The sequence below is a fragment of the Oryx dammah genome, unplaced genomic scaffold, assembly GCF_014754425.2.
Source record: "Oryx dammah isolate SB20612 unplaced genomic scaffold, SCBI_Odam_1.1 HiC_scaffold_2, whole genome shotgun sequence".
Lineage (NCBI taxonomy): Eukaryota > Metazoa > Chordata > Mammalia > Artiodactyla > Bovidae > Oryx > Oryx dammah.
Window position 1 is genome coordinate 160113006 of NW_024070186.1, and position 19784 is coordinate 160132789.

The 19784-nt window shown below is 52.4% G+C and overlaps 1 protein-coding gene across 1 annotated transcript in view; it reads right to left on the reverse strand.

Annotated features, from left to right (window-relative positions):
• Positions 1-17047, reverse strand: part of NLRC3 (NLR family CARD domain containing 3) — a 29436-nt gene extending 12389 nt beyond the window's left edge. The window contains exons 1-7 of the mRNA XM_040255502.1: positions 16739-17047; positions 6548-6640; positions 5750-5811; positions 5290-5491; positions 3450-5199; positions 2351-2437; positions 622-705 (exon numbers count right to left, since the gene is read on the reverse strand). Coding sequence (XP_040111436.1) covers positions 622-705; positions 2351-2437; positions 3450-5199; positions 5290-5467 — 2099 coding nt within the window. The 5' untranslated portion in view covers positions 5468-5491; positions 5750-5811; positions 6548-6640; positions 16739-17047. The remainder of the gene's footprint in view (positions 1-621; positions 706-2350; positions 2438-3449; positions 5200-5289; positions 5492-5749; positions 5812-6547; positions 6641-16738) is intronic.
• Positions 17048-19784: the final 2737 nt, after the last annotated feature.

Below are 19784 nucleotides of genomic sequence, written 5' to 3' on the forward strand. Positions count from 1 at the left end.
AGGACCAGTTATCCAGCTCCCGGGGAGGGAAGGCAGAACAGAAGTCACTCAGATCTTTTAAATCCATGCTCCTCAAAGAGAATGTGCCAGGGTTTGTTGTGTTAGTCGCTCAGTCGGGTCTGACTCTTTGTGACTCCATGGACTACAGCCCGCCAGGCTCCTCTGTCCATGGGATTCCCCAGGCAAGAATACTGGAGTGGGTTGCCACTCCCTTCTCCAGGGAATCTTCCTGACCCAGAGATTGAACCTGGGTCTCCTGCACTGCAGGTGGATTCTTTACTGTCTGAGCCACCAGGAAAGCCCTGTTTGGTGGGACTGGGGCAGAGATCTTTGTGTAGGCAAATGAGGAAGGCATTCCCTATGATGGCCCCACACGAAGCGGGAAGAAAGCAGGGTCTGATGGACTAGTGGGCTTGGGCTGAGTGTGGAGAGGAGATGATAACACCAGGTTCAAGGCCAGTATTCTGGTGCTTCCGAGAGTGAGTCCCAGCAGCTGAGCAGGGGCCAAGACTTGGCTGGCTCGGCTGTCCTTCCGGCCCACCCTGGGGAGAGCGTTGCCTAGGGGGCTTCAGACGATGGCTCACAGGCTCCCCCCATCCCAGTGGCGAGGGTCCTACTTACTCCAGAGTGGTCAGGCTTCTGTTGACGAGGAGGGATCTGGCCAGAGCTTTGGCCCCTTTGTTACTGATCTGATTCTCAGCCAAGCTGCTCGAAGAGAAGGAGAGGGTGCTTAATGCGGGTCTGTAACCTCATCACCTCTTCTGCAGCTCCAGGTCTGTGATGCAAACGCGTCAGGCACCATAGCATCATCAGGGCCTGGACGCAGGTGGAGACCAGATGAGCCAGGCCCAGCAGATGGGCATGGTAGGGCCAGAGTGGGTGGCCTTTCCCTCACATTAGCAGAGAGCCCCATGCGTGGGTACTCCATCACTTCAGTCGTGTCCGCCTCTTCGCAGCCCTATGGACTGCAGCCCGCCAGGCTCCTCTGTCCATGGGATCCTCCAGGCAAGAATCCTGGAGTGGGTGGCCATGCCCTCCCCCAGGGTATCTTCTCGACCCAGGGAGCGAACCTTTGTCTTGTGTCCTGCACCTGCAGGCGGGTTCTTTATCACTAGCACCACCTGGGAAGCCCAGCAGAGGGCCCCAGGGAGAAGTTTGACCAGAATCACACAAACAGTGCAGCAGAGAGGATGGGCAGTTACTGCAGACGACCACGTGGATTCCAGCCAGGGCTGTGCTGGAGAACCAGCTCTCAGGCAAAAGCAAAATTACAAAAGCCCTGATTTGTTGCGTTGGCTAATTTCCAAGGTGTAAATACTCCCACTGTGGCCAATTTCTAGCACGGTCAACATGTAAAAATTCCTGAAAACGTTAACAGTCAGCTCCCATGACCTGGTGGCTCTCATGAACTTGTGGCTCCAGCACACCTGTGGCCCCTGTCCTTTCTCTAAAGCAAGAAAGGAAAATGGTTGAGCTATGAAGCTGAATTTAACAAAATGTACATCTCTATCTACCTGGAAAGGGTGTACCCTGAACACACTGAGGAGTGGTCCAGGGAACCCCTGAACCCCTACTGTTTACACTCCTCAGGCACAAAGGTCACACATGTCACACAGAGGTCGAAGGTCACACAGAACTCACCACTCTGACCACCTTCCTCAGTGACTTAGTCTGGACTCAGTCTATATTTTTGTCTTTTCAGATAAAGATGATTTCAAAAGCTGGAAGCTTATGTCAGGCTTATGAAAAGTTACTCTCTCATTTTCTCTAAATCCACTTCCCTAGTTCTCCCAAAGCCAGCTGCTGGTCATCACATCGATTCAAATCAGGTGTTATTCAGACTTGGCTATGTTATTTATAGGAGAGATTTCATGAGCATATAGATCTGCTCTGCAGTTAGTATATAAACTGTCATTAATTAGAATAGTAAAGATATGATGTTTAAAATTGTTTTAATTAATATGAATTTTTTAATTTAAAAGTTTGGATTTTTTTTTTTAAGATGTAATCCTGTGCTCAGAATACCATCTGAGGGCAAACTCTGAGAGGAATGTAGAGTGAGTCGGACCTGGCAGTACATCCGCGCATACAATATTGGGAAAAATGTATCTATGGTAGCATCTGACTCTTGCCATATCCTTTCTCTCTTCTTACAAGTGAGGTACCTGGGCCTCTGGAACTTTCTGGAATGGGTGGAAACAAGCAGTCTGCACCTTGAGCCACACGCCCCGAAGATACCTCTCTTGGAAAGTATCGCAGGCCACTTGAGCAGAAAGGAGGATGTGAAAAGAGGCCCAGACTCTGAGAGACAGGCGAGCACCCTGTGTGGGGTCTCCTGGGTCTGTGTTACCTGATCCTCTGAATGCGACAGTCTTTCCCACTCAGCACGCTGCCCAGCAGCTCCATCACGGGGTCCTGGAACTGGTTGGTGTCCAGCCTGGTCAGGAGGAACAGCAGTAGTGAGTGGTCCTACCGCTGCCCGTGGGCGGGTGGGATGAGGCCCCTGGCACTGGAGTGGGCGCTAAGCTCAGACACCTAGGCTGAGACCCTCTGCCACCCCCTCTTCTCCATCCCAGCAAAGCCCCAGCCGAGCGGCTCAGAGATCTGTGCCAGGACACCCGTGTGCTCAGAGTTCTCCCACCAGGCGACTTGGGAGGTTCAGTGGCATAAACAGTGGGCTTCTGACCCGCAGGGCTGTCTCTCCTGCAGCCCCCAGACTGTGTGTGTCGGTCAGACACCAGCTGCCCTCCTTTAAGGACTGTAGAAGCTACTCTGAGGTCCCCAGTGGCCCTGGTCCTCCAGCCTTCCCCTCCCCGCCACCGAAGTCCAGAGAGTGGGCAGAGGACGACAGGCTGAGGGTGGATGAATGGGTGTGGCCTCTGTCAGCACTGGGGTGCTATACGGGGTGTTGTGGGTCGAGTGGTGTCCCCCTGTAAGATATACTGGTGTTTACAACCCCCACCCCCGTGCCTCAGGAATACAGCCTTCTTTGGAAATAGGGTCGTTGCAGATAACAAGTGAGGATGAGGTCATAGTGGAGTGAGGTGGTCTGTAACCCAGCGTGGGGACCAGTGTCCCCATGAGAGAGAGAGATAGACGAGAAGACAGACACGGAGCAGACAGCCGTGTGACCTCAGAGGCAGAGCCTGGGTCTGCAAGCCAAGGACTGCTGGCAGACACTGAAGGCTGGGAAGGCCAGGAATGACCCAAGGACTGTCCCAACAGGTTTTCCAGGGGGCATGGCCCTGCCGACGACGTCCTCTTAGACTCCAGTCTCCACAACCGGGAGAAAAGCGGTTTCTGTCCTTTGAAGCCGCCTGGGTCTTGGTCCTTGGTGACAGTGGCCCCAGGACGGGACACAGGGGGGTGTGGGGGTGGGAGGAGCCCGCCCGGTCCTCACTGTACCCTCCTCCCTCCCACCCTGCGCTGCCCCTGCCCCCAGCGCCCACCTCAGGCTCCGGCAGTAGAGCAGCTGGGGCAGCAGGCTCTGGAGGATGCCCGGGCTGAGGCACAGGGGCAGGGGTGCTTCCTGGGCGCAGACGTCGGACACCTGCAGGAGGTAGGCCAGGGCGGCACGGTGCGGGGGGCTGGTCAGCCTGGCCAGGCCCCCGCTGGCCACAGCATCCTCCACGCTGCGGGTCAGCTCAGTGTGCTGCAGCTCGCGCAGGCAGTGCAGGACGTTGACGGCCCGGGCACAGACCGCCACGTCGGGGCGCAGACAGCCCTGCAGGAGCTCGGCCACCTGGGCCCGGTAGCCCTGGTGCTCGCCCTGGGTCAGCAGGGAGCCGGCCAGCAGAGCGTTGACCCTCGGGGACAAGAGGCCTGAGAGGAATCGCAGGAAGACGTCGAGCCGCCCGTCCTCGGCCTGCATGGCCCGCTGGGCCGCGCCCCGGAAGTGTGTGAGGAAGCCCAGCCGGGGCCAGGACACACCGCCCTCGGTGAAAAGGTCAAAGATGGCCCTCTTGGAGGCGCTGCAGTAGTATGCGGCCGCCACGAACTCCTGCACGGACAGGTGGGTGAAGCAGTAGGCGGCTGCGGAGGCCAGAGTCTCCTCCCGCTGCAGGAAGCGGCCACACAGGGCTGTCTGTAGCAGTGTGAGGTCCACGCCCAGCACCTTCAGGTCAGGCTCGTAGAACACGTACTTCTTCCTGACCAGCCCGTGGAAGGCCAGCCGGCCCAGCGTGCCCACCAGCTTGCGGCCGCTGTGGGCCAGCTGCTCGATGCGGGGGCTCCCCTTGGCCTTCTCCTGCCCCTCTCTGCCAAGGGCCATCCTGAAGTACCACGAGTAGAGCTCACACAGGGTCCTCGGGGGCCACAGCTCGGCATCCAGGGGCCCCGGCCTCTTGCGGTGCAGGTGGCCCAGCGCTGCCCCCGCCAGCCGGCAGAAGGCCGGGACGGTGCACATGAGATACAGGGTCCGGTCAGCCTGCACCTGGCTCAGGACCCAGCCCGTGAGGACAGGGTCCTCGGGGAACATCTGCTCCAGACAAGTCTTGATCTCCTCCTCGCTGAAGCCCCGGATCTCGGTCATCCGGTCCACCAGGCCCCCCGGAATCTGGCCAGCCGCGCCGGGACGGGAGGTGATCCAGACAGACACTTCCGGGAAGAGGTTGCCCCGGATGATGTTGGTGATCAGGTGGTCCACCGGGATCTCCTTCTTGGGGTCCGTGCAGGCCACAGTGTTGGAGAAGTCCAGGGGTGTCTTACACTCGTCCAGGCCATCCAGGACCAAGAGGACTTTGCTCAGCGCCACTGATGCCAGGCCCACCTCCCCAGCGTGTGGGAAGACGGAGCGGAGGAGTCTGTCTGCAGACAGCTTCTCGTGGGTGTTGAGATCCCGGAAGGTCAGGGGCAGTACCAGCGAGAAGTCCTTGCCCACCTGCCCCCGGGCCCAGAGGTGAACAAAGTTCCTCACCAGGGTGGTCTTGCCCACTCCGGCCACCCCGATGGTGATGGAGATGCGGGGGGGGATGGACACACGTGACAAGGGCAGGAAGAGCCTGTCCAGGGCGATGGTCTTGGCCGAGCACCAGCCCCCGCGTGTGGCCTCCACCTGCGTGAAGTCGTGCTCCCTCAGCTGCAGGTCCGTCAGGCCCTCCACCAGCAGGAGGCTGGTCAGCCTTGGGGAGGGGCTGCCCAGCTCGGGGCTGACCCCAGTCCTGTTCAGCAGGGCCTCCCGGTGCCTCTGTATCCTCAAGTCTGCGGGACAGAGGCCATGGGGGAGGGTGGGAGAGGGGAGGGGGAAAGGAGAGGGGGAAAAGCCCTGGGGATCCCCATTCATGGGCCTACCATTGCCATGGGGCTTCAGTGGGCATTCTGGCGTCCTGCTGGGGGGCTGCGGGGCCTGGGAGCCCTGGCCACCTCTCCCGGCCAGCAGGTCCACCAGGGCTTTCACCTGCTCGGCCGGGGAGCTGGCGGTGTGGCCCTGGCCGGTCTCCCCGCCTGGGCGCAACTCCTGCTTCTTCATGGAGTCGGGGACTGCGGCCAGGGGCTGTGGAGAGAGGCCTGGGCCTGCGGCCTCTGTCGTCCCGCCCAGTGGCCTGGGACAGGCAACCGAGCCTCAGGGCCCGGGTGGGATGAAGGCCCACTCTCTCTCCCTCCCCGGATGGCGGGCAGCCAGCCGTCGGTCTGGCCTCCAGGACCGGTGTGGGGGGGCGTGGTGTTCCTGGGTGGCCACAGTAGGCCCTGCTGCCAGGAGCATCACCAGGGGCAGGGGGCCCCGGGCTGGAATCTGAGCTCTGCCACTTACCGTCTGTGCGACACTGGACAGGCCGCCTGAGCTCTCTGTGCCGTGGTGTCCTCATTTGTAACCTGGAAACGGGGCTAATTAGGAACAGGTCCACTGGCGAGAAGGGAAGGGTGGAAGAGGCCGACGGGGAGAGGCTGCGGGCGGTACAGTTCCAGCCCCATGGCCTTCTGGAAAAGGCAGAGCCACAGAGATAGGGACCAGATGGTGGCTGGCAGGGGTCTGGGGAGGACAAACTGGCGGAGCACAGAGGATTGCCGAGGCACGGAAGCGACTCTGCGAGACTGCAGCGGTGTATGTGCTCATCCAAAGCCGTAGAAGGAACAGCACCAGGGGTGACGCTGATGCCGGCTCTGGACTCTGGGTGACCGTGACGTGTCGGTGTGGGTGACCGATTGTAACCAACGTGCCCCTCTGGTGGGGTGAGTGCGTGTAGGCGGGGAGGGGGAAATCTCGGTCTTTCCCACTCAGTTCTTTTATGAACCTAAAACTGCTCTAAAAACTAAAATCTGCTAATTTAAAAAGAAAAGAAGAAAGGAGGAGACGAAAGGGAGGGGAGAACTGGTTCCCAGAGCAGCCACTCAGCTCCTTTCGTGTCCTGTGTCTCCGGGAAGCACAGGGGCTCCTCCTGAACCGCATGTTTTCTGCCGGGGACAGCAATGCGGGCGCTGAGAGGCAAAGCCCCACCCGCCCACGTTCTCTTTCCTCCCTGGGGACTGGAGTGGATCCCATGGCCAAAGCTGGCTGCCCCTGTGTGTCCCTCCCTCAACCAAGGCGGGCACCAGAGGACACCCTCCTCACCTGCAGTGGGCAGGGTGTCCAGCCCTCGGCAGCCCCTCCAACAGGGCCACAGGCACTCAGCGGGCAGGGGTCGGCCATCCTTTGTCCACAGGCCTAGGAGAGAAAACAGGACGTGAGGCTGGGCAAAGGCTACACCTGCTGCCTTGGGTGGCAGAGGCAGTGGTTGACCCACACCCTCCAGCCCTGGAGCTCTCTGGGTCCTGATAGGGTTCATTTAAGAGAGATCCACTGGCTATAGCCCCCAGGATCCAACATATTCCTCTACCTTGGATTTGAATTGGGCTTCCCAGGTATTTTATTTGGGATGGATCTTTCTACCTGGAAAATACTAAAAGAAGTTTGTGTGTGTGTGTGTGTGTTCAGTCGCATCCAACTCTTTGTGACCCAGCAGACTGGAGCCTGCCAGGTTCCTCGGTCCATAGGATTCTCCAGGCAAGAATACTGGAGTGGGTTGCCATTTCCTCCTCCAGGGGATCTTCCCAGCCCACAGATCAAATCTGAGTCTCTTGAGTCTCCTGCATTGGCAGGCAGATTCTCTACCACTGAGCCACTTGGGAAGCGCAAAAGAAGCTTGGCAATATGTAAAACAGTATTTTCCAAGCATTCAGTTCTTGTTGACACTGAAGAGCTAGTGCAGCCAACTTGATAGTGTCCAACTGGGCTGAACTACACTGGGGCTTCAGAAATAGGCCAGGGCAAGGCCACACTCCCTCTACTTCTCCAGGTCCCTTCTGGCTCTTTTATTTCATTTTTCTAAATGTTAAGAACCAAGGGGAAAATAAACTGGCTAGGATACTGGTTTAAGTTGTGTTAATGTGTGTGGATTAATGGAGCTGTTATTGAGGTTTTCCTTTAGATGCTTTGCTAAACTATAGTTTTCCTTATCTAGATCTTGCCAGTTTCTTCTTTGTGTCGAGTATTTTTTAAATAATTCTTGTTGTTGTTATGAATTTTTTTGGTGTCAAAGAAGACAATTAGATTCCGTGTGTTTTAGTCTCATTATCCCATCCAGGTGTTAAGTATTCCCAGGAGTTTTCATCATTTCTCAGTTAACTCTCTTTAGGCTTTTTTGGGGCTTCCCTGGTGGCTCAGGGGTAAAGAATCCGCCTGCCAGTGCAGGAAACACGGGTTCCGTCCGTGACCTGAGAGGATCCCACATGCCGAGGAGCAGCTAAGCCCGTGTGCCTGTAGCTGTTGAGCTGTGCTCTAGAGCCTCTCAGACCTTGCCTCCTGACCCTTTTGCGAGTCACAACTCCTGGATGATTGTGCTGCAACTACTAAAGCCTGTGAGCCCTAAGAACCTTTGCTCTGCAACAAGACAAGCCACCGCAGTGAGAAGCCACAACTGGAGAGCAGCCCTTTCTCACCGCAGCCAGAGAAGAGCCCAGGCAGCAACAAAGACCCAGCACAGCCAAAAATAAATGATTTATAAACCAGAAAAAAAAAAACAACCCTCTCTTCAGGCTATTGAATGACTGCAATACCATAATTTCATCTCTTCTCTAAAAACAACTCTGATTTTGAACACTTTCTTGCTGGGGGCCAGCGTGAGGAATCCCGCCCGTGACAAGGTCATGAGAAAGGAAGCCTGACAAAACACAAGGACATGATCAGGCTTCAAGTGTTCCCCCTGGTATTTCCCAGGCATGTACCTCAAAACCCAAAAATCTGCCGGCTTTTGTACTCTGCTTCTCCACTCTTCTGATATTCTCTGGAAGAAGTCAAATCAGGGCTTTAGTCTTCTGCATTTGAAAGGGATGTTTCAGTTAAACCCCTCTGATAGCACTCTAGCTTGCCTAACAGGTTCCCCGGACCTCTTACAGCTTGTGAATTGCTTATAGCCCCCCAACTGCGAGAGGCACAAAGCTTAAAGCATCTTAAAGATACAAAGCCTTTTCTAAAGAGCTAAAAATCATATTGGTGATGGATTTCACTGTTGACTCAATGATTGCTGCCAGGCCTCCATATTCTTTATGTTTTAGGCACCTGGGAGGATGTTAATCAATGTAAATGGGATATGGAAAAAGATATATAGTAGTTTTGATGTTAGCAACACTAGACTTTTGAGTTAAATACTTTTCTTTTGTTATAAATCACTGTACTCCTTTCACTTGTTATAAATTGCTGTATCTTTGCTATATAAGAATGTAACTTTATTTAGTGCTTTCTGAGAGTGGCACCAGACTTTGGGAAGATCAACACAAATAAGTCTTCTAGTTAACAAACCCTTATCAGAAAAAAGGCTGTAAAATGTTAATTGGCCCTTTTTGGCCAGAAGATGATGTAAATCACCTAAGACTTGTGTATACAATTAGGAATGCAGAGAGAAAAGCCTGGTTTTGATAAGAATCTGGGCTGCTAACGCTGCATAATTTTGTATTACCCATTGATCTCTATGTACAATCAAAAAGGTATAAAAGGCCTTTCTAGACGATGGGGGCCAGGGCCAGTCGCCGGACTGGTTTCCCCCGTGTCTCCTCTTTACTCTAATTTCAGGCTGAATTCCCATCTGGAGCGGGGCAGCTCACCAAGTCTACTTGCCCTGGCTTTTAAGACCCGCGTGAAAGGGAGCCTAAGGCGGGGCACCCTTCGATATTCAAGTGGGCGCCGATGGCCCAACGTAGGTGGTGTAAGCTCCTTGTCTGGAACTTTATTGGCCTTCCCCGTAAGCCAAGTTATTCAGCCTTCTTTCTCCACTTAATTTTCCTACTACACTATTTCTTCCTAATCTAATCTTATATTAATAAATAAATAAGTTTTTTCCTCGCCTGCTCCGTCTCTCCTTCGAATCACCCTGGTTCCACCGGGGCTGGACCCCGGCACTTTCTCTGCATGGCCAAACCTCACCGTTGCTGCCAAAAGTGTTGAAGGACAGCAGTTGTTGCAGGCATCTTTGTCTGACTCCTGACTCTCCCAGGAGGAGTTCTAGCCCAAACTGTTAGACCTGATGTTTTTGACTGGTTTCTTTTATTTCTTTTTAACTAAAAGTTTCTATTTATTTTTAAACTTCTTGGGCATACCGAGTGGCATGCGCGACCTTAGTCCCCTGACCAGGGATGGAACCCATGCAGTGGAATCTTAACTGCTGGACTGCCAAGGAAGTCCCTATGCCCAGTTTCTAATTAGTTCTCCTGTTGGGAAAAGATTCCTTCAATTCCTCATTTCTTCTTGCCATTCAGGTTAACACCATATAATACTTGTTGAAGGTTTGCTGTGTTCCTGACCTTCTGTTAAGCACTGGACTCACGTCATTTCCTTGTGTTCTGTAATAATTCTCATTACCATTGTTTCTCCCATTTTATAGAGGAGAACATAGAGGTTCAGAGAGATTCAACGACTTTGCCCAGGGATGCATGACCAGGAAGCAGTTGAATTGGACTAAAAACCATGGTTTCACTGACAATAAGATTTGTGCTGTATAATCTACCTGCCTCGTAAGGTATGTTTCCACATTTTATAAAACTTTTAGGCTTGTCTGTTAAATGAGCAAATGACTTTTTAATGGTAGTGATCTAATCACACGATTTATTATCCTTCCAGTCATTCATCCAGCCAGCAGATGTTTACTGGGGGCCTGATGTGTGCTGCAGGCACTGGCAATGTAACGATGAACAATTAGACCAAGTCCTTACCTTGTGAGTGTGGTGGGGGTGGAGGATAATGGCACAAGAAGAAAACAAGTAAGCAGGGCAGTTCTGATGGCAGTTAATGCCTGAATAAAATAAACCGTGCGCATGATGGAGAGGGTCAGGGTCCGGGGAGAGGGCAGGGAGAGTCCCAGTCGCCAGAGATCTGAAAGGTGGGAGAGAGTCATGCAGAGAACCAGGAGACAGGCAGGCAGGACGAGGCCAGAGTGGACTTCCCTGCCGGTTGCCAGAGCACAGTCGGCGAGCGAGTGGGCTCACCATGGGCTTAGGAGGCAAGGCCAGAGGGGCTTGAGCCCTGGTCCTCAGGAGTGTGGACGTATCTCAGTGTGTGTGAAGCCTCGGGAGGGAGTGCCATGGCTGATCTTGCCTTTAAACTGTGAGCTGCACTTGTGGATTTCCTAACTTCAAACCGAACTTGCAGTCTTTTTTTTTCTTTTTGGGTTGCTTCGGGTCTTTGTTGTGGCAAGAACTTGCTTTTTTTTTTTAAATTGACTAAATCTATACTTTATTTAGATTTCCATAATTTTTTTTCCAGACTGTAAACTTTTCATTTTGTATTGGGGTATAGCCAATTAACAATGTTGTGGTAGTTTCAGGTGAAAAGCAAAGGGACTCAGCTGTACATATACATGTATCCATTCTCCCCCAAACCCCGCTCCCATCCAGGCTGGCACATAACATTGAGCAGAGTTCCCTGTGCTGTATAGTAGATCCTTGTTGGTTATCCATTGTAAATATAGTGGTGCGTACATGTCCATCTCAGACTCCCTAACTATCCCTTCCCCACCTTCTTCCCAACAGAACTTGCATTCTTGAACATAATCTTCCATTATTATTAAGCTATGTATATAGCAGGGTGGGATAGCACAAAAATAGAATAAAACATAATATAGGATCCAGGAACAAGTATATATTTATATTATTTATATAGGAAGGGATTTGGTAATGTGACAAAAATAACATTTCAAGTCAATGGATTTGGCCAGCCCATGAAAAAATTTTTTTGAATTGTACATCACATTAAACACAAAATTTCTGCTTAAGGTTTGAAGGACAGTTTTGCTGGTTTTAGGACTCTTGGTTGATAGTTCCTCTCTTTGAGCACTTTGAACATGTCAGCCTACTCTTTTCTGGTCTCCAAAGTTTCTGGTGAGAAGTCTGCTGATAATCTTATTGAGGATCACTTGTATGTGATGATTTGCTTCTCTCTTGCTGATTTCAAGATGCTTTTTGTTTTTTGAAAGTTTGATTATAATGTGTCTTGATGTTGGTCTCTGAATTAATCTGACTTGGAGTTTGTTGAACTTCCTGTATGTTTTACAGTGTATTTCTATGTAGGAAAAAAAAATCAATGTGCAAAGGAGAATTATGATAAGATACTTAAAAAAAATAGGATACCGTTTTTGTGTGGCTAGAGGATAGCTGGAAATATATGACAGTGGGATTAAGGAAGTGCTTCTTATTTTGTGAATCTCAACTGCTTAGAATTTGCTAACTGATATGTATTGCTCTCCCCTCATTTAAAAAGATCACTTATAGAATTATAAAAGTAAAACACTAAAATCATGTAAGTAACACAAAAGTAAGTAAAATATAAACCTCACTTCCACTCCTCAGGGGTAACCTATCCTGGTTGATGGTTGCTTTTTTTTTTTAATAAAGTAGGTGCTAGCGCAATAGGGCAAATGAAAGAAAGAAAAGACATCAAGATTAGAAAAGGAAAAGATAAATGTATTTGATCATTATTCATAATTGACATGATTGTATATATTGAAAATCCAAAGGAATCTACGATAGAACTGTTAGAACAAATATATGAACTTAAGTTTTCTGGACACAAGATCAATACACAAAAAGGATCAGTTGTATTTCTACTTACTAAGTAACACTCAAATCAAAAGTAAAAATTTGAAATGCCATAAAAATATCCAATATATAAGAATAAATCTAGCAAAGAAATTTCATGACCTCTACACTGAAAACTATAAAACAATTAAGAAAACTTAAAATTAGGGATTTGCTATGTTCATAGATTGAAAGGCTTAATATTATTAAGATGTCTGTTTTTCCCAAATAGATTAATAGATTGACATCTCAATCAGAATTCCAGCAGGCTTTTTGGAGAGGGGGAAGAGAGGCAAACTGATTGTAAAACATAAACAGAAAACCTTGAAATAGACAAAATCATTTCGAAGAAGAACAAAGCCTGAGGACTTATAGTACATAGTATCAAGACTTAGTATAGGGATGTCCCCGGTGGTCCAGTAGTTAAGAATCCACCTGCGAATCCAGGGGAAATGGGTTCCATCTCTGGTCTGTAAGATCCCACATGGCACTGGGAGATAAACCCATGTACCACAACTATTGAGCCCTCAAGCCAGGAGAAGCCAGCAGTGAGAAGCCCACCCACTGCAACTGGACAGTAGCCCCCATTTGTTGCAACTGGAGAAAGCCTGCGCACAGCAACAAAGACCCAGTACAGTCAAAATAAATAATTTTTAAATAAACTTCTTTTTTTAAAAAAAGCACAAAACCTAGTATAGAGCTATAGATATTGGTACAAGGGCAGACAAATAGACCAGTGCAGTAGAATGGAGGGTCTAGAAACCGACCCACATATATACGATCACTTGGTCATATATGATCACTGGGTTTATAATGGGGCTCCACTGCAGTTCAGTGGGGAAAGGGTGGTCTTTGCATTAAACTGTGTTGGCTAATGGGATGTTTATGTGGGAAAAAGGAACCATGACCCCTACCTCACACCATACACAAAACATTAATTTAAGCTGGATCATAGATCTAAGTGTGAATGCTGACACAGTCAAGCCTTGGAAAAAACATGGGAGAATATCTTTATGAACTTGGCCTAGGTAAAGATTAAACAGAACATAAGATGCACTAACCATGAAAGAAAAGAACAGTATTTTGGGATTCAGGAATATCTGAATAAAATAAAATCAGGAATATCTGTTTGTTAGAAGACATTATTAAAAGGGCAAGAAAGCAAACCACTGACTAGGAGACGACATCCCAAAGACATTAATTAATCAGTAAGAAACAAAAACCCAATGAGAAAACGAGCCGAAAACTTGAAGAATGTCACAAAAGAGAATATCAGTAGTCATTAGAGAAATGCAAGTTAAGATCACTCTGGAAAAATGTTTGTTAGTAATAAGGTTAAATATGCATATTTCTGTGACCCAGTAATTTCCCCCGAGGTATAAACTGAACAGAAATGAGTGATTATGTCCACCAAATCACAGATCAGAATATTTACAGCAGCTTTGTTCATAAAGTCCCAGAAAATGGAAACAACCAATGTCCATCAACAAAACAATGAGATTTTTTTTGAACGTTCATATAATGAAATCCTACATAATAAAGAAAAAGAATAAGCTACTGATATCCTCAACAATATGGCTGACTCTCACAGACATTGTGAGAGAAAGAAATCTGATGCAAAAGAGACACCCTCTGTGATTCCATTTGCAGGGAGTTTAAAATCAGGGCAGACCAATCTGAAAAGATAGAAGTGAACATAGTGGCCACCCTTGGAGGTGGTTCTGACTGGACAGGGGTGTGAGGGAGCCTTCAAAGGTGCTGGACACCTCCACCTATTAATTCGGACAGAGCACACACAGGTGTACACATACGTAAAAATCCCCTGAGCTCACTTTGTGCGTGCATGCTTAAGTTGCATCAGTCGTGAACTCTGTGTGACCTCATGGGCTGTAGCCCGCAAGGCCCCTCTGTCCATGGGATTCTCCAGGCAAGAATACTGGAGTGGGTTACCATGCCCTCCTGCAGGGGTTCTTCCCTGACCCAGGGATCGAGCCAGTGTCTTTTACGTCTCCTGCATTGGCAGGTGGGTTCTTTACCACTAGTACCACCTGGGAAGCCCCAAGCGCACTTTACTGGCTAAGTTATACCTCAATTTAGAGACGGCTATGCTAGCAGCTGTCTAAAAGTTCAAATATACGTAAACTAAAACAAAGCAATTGCTCCTGCAGCCTCTTCTTACATGAGCTGGGATACCCAGGCCCATGTCCTGCTCTCGGTGTGATGTCAGGGTGATGCCCAGGTTGGACACAGGCCCCCTGCATTGGATGTCCAGGTGCACTTACTGGGTAACTGACTGCCTTGGTGGGGACAGGGTGGTGGCCAGGAGTACGCAGGACCATGTGGAAGAAGGGCCAGGCTTAATGCCTCTAGAACATTGTCTGGAGCACTGTATATTTTTTTAATTTAAAATTTTTATTGTGGTAAAGTTTACCCTGGTGGCTCCATGGTTAGGAATCTGCTTGCAACGCAGGAGACCGTCTACAGTGCAGGAGACCCAGGTTCGATTCCTGCATCAGGAAGATCCCCTAGAGAAGGAAATGGGAACCCACTCCGATATCCTTTCCTGGGAAATCCCATGTACAGAGAAGCCTGGGGTCCCAAAGAGTCAGACATGACTTAGTGACTAAACCACCACCACCAAAATGTATATAACATAAAATTTACTATTTTAACCATTTTAAAGCATTCTATTCAGTGGCATTGGGTACATTTACAGTGTTGTGAAACATCACTATCATCCACCTCTAGAACTTTCTCATCTTCCCAAATGGAGACTCTGGCTTCCATCCCTCTTTCCCCAGCCCCTGATCGCCACCAGGCCACTTTCTGTTCCTGCGTATCTGATGACTCTGGGCTCCTCATGTGAGTGGGACCACGCAGTATATTTGGCCTCTTTCACTGAGCATAATGTTTTTCAGGCTCATCCATGTTGTAATGTGTATTAGAATGTCTTTCCTTTTTAAGGCTATATCATATTCCATTTCATGGATGGACCACATTTGGTTTAGGCCTCCACCCATAGGCAGACACTGGTTGTTTCCAGTTTTTGGCTCTTGTGAGCAACACTGCTGTGAACAAGGGAGGACAGATTAGCAGTTCGGGGCCCTGCTTTCAGCTCTTCTGTGTGTCCACCCCAGAAGTGGGGTGGCTGGATTACATGGCCATTCTCTGCAGCACTGTTTTAGAAAAGCCACTGCTTAGTCTGGCCACACAGAGACTTCACTGGTTTAGGGTAGGACGCCTACATGGACACATGGTAAAGCTGCTCAGATGACTCTAATGAGCAGCCGGAATGGAGAACCCCTGGGCCAGAGAGCGGTTAGGCAAGTAACAGAAGGGACAGCAGCAGGCAGGAGTGAGCGGGGAGGAAGATGCCGGCCACGTATGCCTGGGAAAGTGGGAGAGTGAGCTCCCCCACTCTGGGTCCCGTTAGTCACTGGCACCCTCCTCATCAGACACCCATTCTTCTTGCCCACTAAGCCTTGCCTAGGGTTGCCAGATTTATCAAATTAAGGTACAGGACACCTAGTGAAATTTTAATTTCGGGTAAACAAGTAATTCTTTTCAATTTTTTGGGGTGTTTTTGGCTGCACCATGCAGCATGCAGGATCTTAGTTCCCTGACCAGGGATCAAACCTGTGGCCCTGCATTGGGAACACAGAGTCTTAACCACTGGACCTCCAGGGAAGTCCCCAAATAATTCTTTTAGTATATCTTATGTAATACTTGGGACATACTTAAACTTTAAAAGAAAAGAACACCTCATTGTATAATCTGAGATTCAAAATTAATAGACTGTTCTGTCATCTGGCACCCCTTCTCGGATAAGAGCCCCCTGCAACCTGGCCTTCACCTTTGGACCAGTAAGAACAGAGGAGGGGAGCCCAGCAGGTGGCCCAGGAGCCACCCCACTCCCAGGACCTCCCGGGGCCAGTAGCAGTGGCTGCTGAGGGGTGTTCGCTGCAGGGTGGCCTGCAATGACTAAAGGTGAGCCCCAGGGCTTGGGGAAGTAGGGGTCTGCACTGAGGGGACAAGGAGGAAGCCCCGAGCCTAGGAGCCTGGCCATGGGAAAGGACCCCAGGCCAACAGCCATCCTGGACTCACTCCGTGGCGCCTCTTCTGAGAAGGAGTCTGTGGTTACTGTCCCTCTCAGAATGATGAGCCTCATCTCCATCCGTGGGTGCGGCTGGGTGAGGCCCCTGCAGGTTGCTCACCCAACATGAGGGCAACATTTAGGAAGCAGGCTCTGGGTGACCGACCCCATCCCCTCTGCACCACCCCCCCGGGTCCTCAGGACACTGGGCAGGTCTGGTGGTGTCCCCTCCATCTTAAGGGAGGAAGAGGGCTGCCCGGATGGGGCCCAGGTCCGCTGACTTCAAGCTTAACCACAGGCTGCCCTGCTCAGCATCACCTCTGCCTGTCTGCAGCGCTTTCCAGCTACTTCCTGCTCCTCCTGGCGTCCTGTCGTTGGTACCTGGGGAGCTGGGCTTTGTCCCCTTCAGCCCATGGTGGGCTGCCCTTGGGCATGTGTTTGTTTATCCACACTGATCTCATCCTGCCCAGAAGCTCCCAGCACCCGCAGGGACACCTTCCCAAGGGCCTCCCCAGCCAGCCCTCTGCAGGGCAGTTCAGGCCTTAAGAGTCATGGTCCTTCCTGTCAGCTGTCTCCTCTTCCTCCCCGATTCTGCACTCAACTTACCTCCTGGGCCTCATTTCCCCAGGGAGGCCGAGACTCGGGGACTAGGGGTGCTCCATCCTGGCACTTCTGGCCTCCGCCCTGCTCCAGTGGATAGAGGCAGCTGGGTGGAGGGCAGGATGTCCTGAAAATCTCTGCAGCCGGTCAGCCGGGCTCCTCAGCCGACAGAATCCGTCCAGGGCGGGAGTGATCCCAGTCCGGAGGGATCGGGTGGTGCTGACCGTATAGGGCAGCGGGGACGCGCCTGCCAGCTCCTGCACTCCCCTGAGCCCACCGGCTGTCACAGCAGCCGGGGCTCCTCACCTCTTCCTGTGCGGGGCTCCACCTCAACCCTCCTTCCTGTCTCATTTCAAAAGCCAACAAGCCTCATAGACAAATGAGCGAGCCGTGGCTGCCTCTGGCCAGCTCTCTGGCTTCGTCATCACCCCAAAAGCCAGAGGCAGGGGTTGCTGCCAAGGCTTCTTCCGAGGACCAAGTGCCCCTGCTTACTTGATGCTCAGGGGAAAGTGGTCCAGCCAAGGCTACAGAGGAGACAGGCTCACATCAGCAGTCCTTTGCCTTTGTGGGGGTGCGGGGGTGGGGGTAGGGAACCAGGCACGTGGGGGGCATTCAGGGATTTGCCCAAGGCCGCATGGCAGGCAGCCGACTGGCCAGGGCTGGAGCTGCATCCTGTCCCGGGCCGCACGGTCACCCCTCCTTCCCCACCCCCACCCACGTTCCTTCTCTCTAGCACCCAACAGGCAACTTTGCCTCAGCCGTGCCCTGCAGTGTCTTCCTGTCCCTGAGGCAGGTCAGCTGCGCCTGAAACACCGGGCTGTAGCAGTTCACTCAGGCCCCTGGAGGTGGACCTCAGCACACGTGCTGCCTCGATGGGGAAGGACGTAGCCCAGCGTGAACGTGAGAAAGTTACAAAGGAGGAGAAATACAGGATATCCTCTGGTGACAGGGAGCAAACCACTCTATTGGAAGCCACCGAGAGCAGCAGGTGATGACGTGGGGGCAGAGTGACGGGAGGGGGCCTCAGCTTCCCTCTGCGCGCAGGTGGGAGCCAGCGATGGTTGCAGAGCAGGAGGGTGGTAGGCTCAGATGCCTGCAGCAGGTTGTGTGTGAGGGGAGGTGGGAGGGGGCATGTGTTGTCAAAAGCTGCATGGGTGATGGAGGGGAGGGGGGAACCAGGGCGGCAGATCGGAAGTGCTTCGTACAGGGACACCCTCTTGGCCACCCTTCCCCTCCCTCCCTCCCTCTCACGTGCCAGCCCGGTGCTGGGGGGACACACAGAGGCTGCCCTCGAAGAGCCCCTGGGGTGCGGGCAGGCAGAGTGCAGACTGGCGGCTGCAGCCTCGTCCGGCGGTGCAGCCCAGGCGTCTGAGAGCAGGCGCCCACAGGATGTGGGAACCGCAGGGGCCTGGGGGTGCCTGTCACACGGCAGAGGCCGGGAGGCTGCTCGGCTCCTCCCTCCACTGCTCAGGATCCTGGGCATGGGCGGAAACAACATCCTCTGTGGGGATCTCGGGATCACCCAGAGTAGGCACTGCCCTCCGACTTCCCTCCCCCATCCCCCACCCACCCCTGAAGGGATGTTACGTGACTGGCAGGGCTGGACCCCAGGCTGCCTCCACCGGCTGCTCTGACAAGTTCAGGGCCCTCTCTTGGCTCTCCTGGGGGTGTTCGTGTGTTTGGGGTGGGCATCTCCCATGGTGGTTCTCACTCTGGGGCTTTCCATCCACCTGGAGTTGAGGTCCACCGGACAGGCTTGCCCACAGCCTGAGGCTTCCTGCCTGCAGGGGCCTCTCTGGGGCTGTGCGGGCCCCTGGGGCCCCCTTGCCTGGGCCCGGCTCGAGCTGGGCTGTGGGCCTCCTTCGACTGCTGTGAGTGGCCCTGTCCAGGCCGAGGCCAGGCCACAGGAAGTGGAACCCACCCGGGAGGTCACATCACAGTGCAGCGTGGGCGTCCCATCGTTTCCTCCGACGGGCGAACGTTCCGCTGCCTGGAGCTCAATGTGTGTCCTTCCTGTGCCCTGGCCAGCCAGGCCTTGGCTCCCTGTGGGCGGTGGGAGAGGACAGCTCCTCATCCCTGGCTCCTTTTCAGTCAGTTAGCTGGACTTAGTCCCTCATGCCTGAAAGTCATGCTGTCCCGGGAGCCGCCGACTATCTGGATGTAGTGGTCTTTCCTGTAGTGACTGTTTTAACCGCTTTCCCATGCTCTGCACTCAGTTCAGGCTGTGCCTTGAGCCTGGCCAGGCCCACTGCTGACTCCTGCTGGCCTCCAGGGATGCCCCGGCCAGACCACACAGGGCAGGGTCTTCAGGGTCTTTGGCCCCCAGGCCCACCTTCCCTGGCTTCACCAGCTGGTGGCTTTTTATCAACTTTAATCCCTCCCCAAATGCCTCCTTATCCACCTGGAGTTGGTAGTGTTATGGGAGTCGGGATACTGTCTGAGGAGGGAGGCTCCCAGGACCCCTATCCCTGACCCTGGACTGTGCACTTGAGCCGCAGGGTCTCCCAGCCATCCAGTGACTCAGGTGAGGACCTGGTCAGCTCCCTCCTGCCCAACTTCATCTTGTTCTCCTAGCACAGCCCACAGGGGAGGAGGCCTCCGGCTCTTCATACAGGAAACACATGGTAGCTTCTTCTGTCTGATCAAGTGGGGATCTGAGCCCCGGCTTCTCTCTTGTCGTCTGCCCCCAGGCAGCAGACACGGGGAAGACCAGGTCCCCCTCTGCCTGGTCATGAATTAGGACACACAATACATGGTCAAGAAGCCCCATTTCACCTCCCCGAACGCTGCATGCTGCTGAGGCCCAGCTCACAAACCCCTCTTCCGGGAAGCTGTCCCTTTGGGCCACTCCAAGCGCTGACCATCACAGCCAGCACAGGACAGGCCTCCCCTAGGTGACCAGAGGTGTTGGCCTGTTCCCACTTCTCCATAGGGCCTGGCACTTGGGCCAGAGCAAGCTTCACAAACACACCCTGTTAAAATGCAGATTCCGACCCAGGGGGAAGGACCCTGCAGGTGGGTGGCCTGAGCCTGTAGGTAACAAATCAGCGGG